General features: G+C 64.5%; 2 protein-coding genes across 2 annotated transcripts in view; one reads left to right on the top strand and one right to left on the bottom strand.

Moving 5' to 3' along the window:
* Window positions 1-2,198: 2,198 nt before the first annotated feature.
* EMIHUDRAFT_220432 (hypothetical protein) lies at window positions 2,199-2,475 on the bottom strand (the record flags this gene model as incomplete). The annotated part of the gene is made up of 2 exons (XM_005757349.1): window positions 2,199-2,268; window positions 2,303-2,475. The coding sequence occupies 2 exons, from the start codon at window positions 2,473-2,475 to the stop codon at window positions 2,199-2,201; spliced, it is 243 nt and encodes an 80-aa protein (XP_005757406.1).
* Window positions 2,476-5,093: 2,618 nt separating this feature from the next.
* The window catches only part of EMIHUDRAFT_360050 (hypothetical protein), a gene marked incomplete at both ends in the record, with an annotated part of 1,063 nt that continues 493 nt past the window's right edge, over window positions 5,094-5,663 (top strand). Inside the window, 3 exons of the mRNA XM_005757348.1 lie at window positions 5,094-5,236; window positions 5,273-5,318; window positions 5,389-5,481. Of these exons, the coding sequence (XP_005757405.1) occupies window positions 5,094-5,236; window positions 5,273-5,318; window positions 5,389-5,481 (282 nt within the window). The remainder of the gene's footprint in view (window positions 5,237-5,272; window positions 5,319-5,388; window positions 5,482-5,663) is intronic.

The following is a 5,663-nucleotide window of genomic DNA, read 5'->3' as shown; positions in this document are numbered from 1 at the left end:
GTATTCAGCTAGCGCTCGAGAGGACCTACGGACTCCGCTGCATTCGATGTATTCGTCGCCCCCGCGTTCGCGCGGTGCTCGGAGTACTTGCACAGTACCTCGAGGTACCGACGTACTCTGCACAGTACCGCCTTCCCGCCCCCCGAGGTTGACGTTGGCGTGTCCACACCCCTTAGCCCGCGGGAGACACGGGGGAGATATGGGGAGATACGGGGGAGATACGGGGGAGATACGGGGGAGATACGGGGGAGATACGGGGGAGATATGGGGGAGATATGGGGGAGATATGTCCACCCACACCGTAGGCTGCTCGTCGAGGCCGCCTCGCAGGCGCTGGCGAGAGCGGGCGGCTGGAGAACGAGGTGTGCCACGGTCCGTGACCCAACGTGTTGCTCGCCAGGCGCTCGAGAAGTTCGAGTACCAGCCGCAGGAGCCGTGCTTCCTAGACACTTCCTAGACACCTCCTAGACACTTCCTAGACACTTCCTAGACTGAACCAGCCGCAGGAGCCGTGCTTCCTAGACACTTCCTAGACACCTCCTAGACACTTCCAAGACACCTCCTAGACTGAACCAGCCGCAGGAGCCGTGCTTCCTAGACACTTCCTAGACACCTCCTAGACACTTCCAAGACACCTCCTAGACTGAACCAGCCGCAGGAGCCGTGCTTCCTAGACACTTCCTAGACACCTCCTAGACACTTCCAAGACACCTCCTAGACTGAACCAGCCGCAGGAGCCGTGCTTCCTAGACACTTCCTAGACACCTCCTAGACACTTCCAAGACACCTCCTAGACTGAACCAGCCGCAGGAGCCGTGCTTCCTAGACACTTCCTAGACACCTCCTAGACACTTCCAAGACACCTCCTAGACTGAACCAGCCGCAGGTGCCGTGCTGCCTCCTCGCGCAGCTGCGGCTTGAGCAGCGCGTCACTTAGCTTCGAGTCGGCGGCACAATAGGAGCAGTGCTTCCTCGCGCTGCTGCGGCTGCGCTGCGCCGCCTCGGGCGCCTCGGCGGCGGTGGCGGTGGAGGAGGGGCTGCTGGAGCGCCTCCTCTCGGGACGGAGCTAACTCATTCTTTCATTCATTCAATTCATCCATTCATTCATCACGAATTAGGAGCGCCTCCTCTCGGGACGGAGCGCGGCGCAGCTGGCGGAGGCGATGCAGTCACAGGACAAGGCCGCAGTTAAACGTGATGCAGCCGAGATATGGCCAAGGTAGCAGAGATGCCGCTGGCGGAGGCGGTTCAGTCGCAAGGACAATGAAGCCAACGCAAGCCCTCCTCACAAACGCACAGCCCCCGGGCCCCAGATCACACGCACGGACAGTCGAGAGCGGGCAGACAGACCTCCACACACCTCCTGCGTTGCTCACACCGCCTGGCCCCTCTAGGCCGCCCGCAAGGAGGCCAAGCAGGCAGCGAGGTCCGCGCAGGCCCGGCTCAAGGCGGCGGAGGGCGTCTTTGAGCTCGGCGGCTCCAAGCACGGTTTGGCTGTGTTCGAGCTGCCACGCGATGGCTGAGAACGCGGGGTGCACTCTCTCTGCCGGGGCGCTGTTGTTCCGTCCATCGTGCGAGTGGGAGCGTCGACGAGAGGCGCGCCGGAGCGGTGTTTTGTGTGATTGTGCATTTGTTCGTGTGCGGACCGTATCGCGCAGCACCGCCTCCCCCACCAAGTAAGTGACACGGCACAGGTTCCACATATTGCCTCGCAAGCTGGTATGTGTCCTGTGAAGTGATCTTGTGTCGACTCTCACTTTTGATATGTCTATGTATTTTGCTGGGGCTCCTGCCCGTGTCCGGGCGTGGAGATGCGAGGGTCGCCCCCCCTTGCCCCACCACTTTGTGTGCGTGTGGAGACGTTTACCTTACCTTACGCTTACCTTACCTTTGCTGAGCGTGCACAACCACCGAGATCCACAAACAATGTCTCTCTAAAGTACTTAAATCTCCATATAGAGCGTACCCCTTTGCGTGTAATTAGTTCTGAAAAGTGTTATACCCTCATGGGGCACAAGAAAGAAGCTGTGCGGTCTGTGCTGCTGGTGCTGCGTCGCGAGGTGTCGCGTGTCGCTGTCGGGCTGTCGAGCTGTCAGCGCTGCTGTCTCAGGGCTCAGGCCACTGTGTGCTATCGGGCTGTCGGACAGCTGTCAGGCTGTCTGACAGCACGGAAGCGTCTCGCATGGTAGACTCTGCTATCAGACCGTCAGACACATGCTGTTGGCCGGGCTGTCAGAGAACGTGCTGTCAGAGCTGTCAGGCTCGGCACTGTCAGGCGCTGTCGGGGTTAAGACTGTCAGACCGAACGGTCTGTTGCCACTGTCGGATCATCCGGCGGAGCGTGTGGTTTGGGAAGAGGCCCGTGTTTTCAAGCTCCGCACTTGTCATCGGGCTCGTTGACTTGGTCGCGAGCCAGCGCTCGATCGCCGACCGCTCGTACGAATGGCCATCCGCCTCCATCACCGGGTCGATCATGACCTCGGTTGTGATCGGGCAGATGAAGTCGGCCGGCGGCTCCGCCTCTCTCGGAGCCGGCGCCTGTGCCGACGACGACGGCCCTTGCGCCTCCGCCGCCCGCCTCTCCTCCTCCAGCCTCGCGCTCTCCTCGAGCGCGGCCGCCAGCGCCTCCTCCTCCGCCGCCGCCCCGGCCTCTTCTTCCGCCGCCACCGCCTTGGCTCCCTCCTCCGCCGGCGCCTCGGCCTCATCTATTGCCGCCGCTGCCTCCACCTCCCCGGCCGCGTCGATCCCTCCACCCTTGGGGCCTTCTTCTTCTTCTTCTTCTTCTTGCTCTTGGCGGCCTCGGCCTGCGCCTCCGCCTCAACCTCTGCTAGCAACGCGTCGGCATTCCTCGCTGCCTCCGCTTCCGCCTCGCGCCGGCCTGCAATTGCCTCCGCGGTGTGCTGCCGTGAAGACTCGACGCTCGCGCTGTTGTCCTGCTCCGTGCCCACCTGCAGTGCGGACCTGCCGTGCGCGTTACGCGGCTTTGTATCCGCGCCCGCCCGCAGCAGCAAGTCGACCACCCGCCCGTGGCCTTTGATGGTGGCTAGCATCAGCGCAGTGTAGCCGTCGCCGTCCTGCAGGTTGACCTCAGCGCTGTGCCGAAGCAGCAGCTCGACCACCCGCTCGTGGCCGTTGGAGGCGGAGAGCATCAGCGCGGTGACGCCATTGCTGTTCTGCAAGTTGGCATCCGCGCCGTGCTGCAGCAGCAGCTCGACCACTCGCTCGTGGCCTTTCTCGGCGGCGAGCATCAGCGCGGTGACGCCGCTCACATCGTCTACCACGCAAGTCGCATTGACCTGCCCGCCGCTGTCAATCCACGCCAGCAGCGCCGCCTCGTCGCCTTGGAGGGCCGCTTCAAACGCCTCTTTGGGAAGGGTAACCAGTGAGTCGGAAGAGGCCGCTTCGCCCGAGGAAGCGCCGCCCGCGCCGCCCGCCGCCGCTTCGCGCCGGGTCGCAGTCACCTCCGCGATGTGCTGCCGGAAGGCCTCGACGCACTCGCTGTGGCCCTGCTCCCTGGCGTGCTGCAGTGTGGACTTGCCATTCTCAGCAGGTGGAGCACGATGGCTGGGTGGCCGCAGCAGGCGGCGAACATCAGCGCGGTGTCGCCGTAGCTGTTCTGCTTGTTGATCTCCGCGTCGCGCTGAAGCAGCAGCTCGAACACCCGCTCGAGGCCATAGCGGACGGCGAGCATCAGCGCGGTGACGCCGACGATGTTCTGAGGTTGACATCCGCGCCGCGCTGTAGCAGCATCTCGACCACCCGCTCGTGGCCGTGGGCGGCGGCGGCCATCAGCGGGGTGAAGTCGAGATCCTTGTCGCTGAAGGACGCGTTGATGTTGCCTTGACCGTCATTCTCCAGCCACGCCCGAACCGCTGCTTCATCGCAGAACGCGCCCACGGACACATGCACCATATCTCGTTCACTGACATGCACTCTCGGTGCATGTTTGCTTGCGCGCGTCCGCTCTCCTGGGCCAACTTTTCTCTGCCACAAATTGCTATCATTTTCGCAGCCCAGGATCGCGGCGCCCCACTTCGATTTGGTCGGTTTGGCGTCCCCTCCCGACCGCGCCCGCCCCTGCCTCCCGGGGGCCCGGCCGACCGGGCCCAACCCGAAGCGCCCGGCCGCTCGGCGGCGCCGTTCGGCCGGGGTCTGGCCAGAGCATATGCGCAGATATAACCTCGACAACAAATGGCACGTGGTGCTGCGAAAGCTGCAATTGCCAGGACCCCAATGACGCTCAGCCATGCTCAGCAGAGCCAGCGACAGGCCCAACCTGGTGTGAGGCCTCAGAGTTTTTTCGCTACCTCTGCCCGGTGTCTTGTGCCGGCTTGCACAATTATACTGCCGAAGATTATCTTGTTGACAATGTGGCCTCACTTTCGGAATTGCAATCTGAAACATGTTCAGATTTGTGCCCTCAAGGGGGCGCAGACTTACTGCCAGGTCAACTTTTCTATACGGTCCTATGCCCGGAATCTTGCACGTTCCAGGCCACCCCGAACACGGGCACTGGCTGCCCATCGCCACCGCCCCCGCCGCCCTCCGGCTCGCCGTCGCCGCCGCCGCCCTCGCCGCCGCCGCCCTCGCAGCCGCCCTTTTCACCCCTCCCCGAGGGCATTGTCGTGGAGGAAGTGTCCGTGATCAAGTTCACCATCGTTGTCACGATCTCCGCCGAAGTGAACGGCATCGACGTCACCGAACTCGAGGCCTCCTTCCGCTCTGCGCAGCAGTGCTTCGCGCCAGAGTGCGACCTCACCGTGACGCTCCACCCCGTCGAGCAATCGGCAGCCCGTCGGGCACTCCAGACTGCGCAAACGACTGCTTCGAGCACGGCGAGCGTGTTCAAGGATGGCAACACACTTTCCGCCGTGCGCAACGCGAACTATGAGTTCGCGGGGATGTCGGCAACCCAAGCCGGCAACATCCTGAATCAGCCCGTCGAGGTCGACCCCAACGTCAACGAACGCGAGGACACCGAGCCGCGCGCGGTCGCGCCGCCGCCGCCCTCCGCCCCGCCCGCGCCGCCGCCGCCCTCCGCCCCGCCCGCGCCGCCGCCGCCAACGTCGCCTTCACCCGCCGTGGAGCCGCAGTCCACGGACCCGCCGTGCTTCCCGAGCTCTGCGACGGTGCAGCGCGCCGACGGCGTTACCGCCCTCCTCTCCTCCCTCTCCGCCGGCGACTCGATCCTCGCCGCGGCGGCCGACGGCACCCTCGCTTTCGATTGCGTGAGAGCGTTTTCATCTGTTTCACAGTCGCTTACTTCTACTAGGCACCCTCGGCTTCGACGTCGTCTCCTCCTTCTCGCTGGCCGACCCGTCCGCCAAGGCGGCCTTCCTCTCGCTCGCCACCGCGACGGCGACGGTCACGCTCACCCCGACGCACAAGCTGCCCGCCGGCCCGGCAAAGGCGCTCAAGCAGGCGTCCGAGGTTGCCGTCGGAGAGACGATCTGGCTCGCGTCGCCGGCCGCGGGCACGCTCGTGCAGGCGCGTCTCTAACCCCAGCACCACAAACACCCCTGCCTCTCCCGATGCGAGCCCGACCGTCCCCCGGAGGGGCACCGCGGAGGCGGGCGGGAGCGCATTTGCCGGGACCGGCGGGCAGCATGTGCGTCGGGGTGAGCGTGACCGTCGCCGTCGCGGTGCCGCGCGACAGGAAGGCC

The sequence above is a fragment of the Emiliania huxleyi genome, assembly GCF_000372725.1.
Source record: "Emiliania huxleyi CCMP1516 unplaced genomic scaffold EMIHUscaffold_91, whole genome shotgun sequence".
Lineage (NCBI taxonomy): Eukaryota > Haptophyta > Isochrysidales > Noelaerhabdaceae > Emiliania > Emiliania huxleyi.
This window is presented reverse-complemented; position numbering and strand designations above follow the sequence as displayed.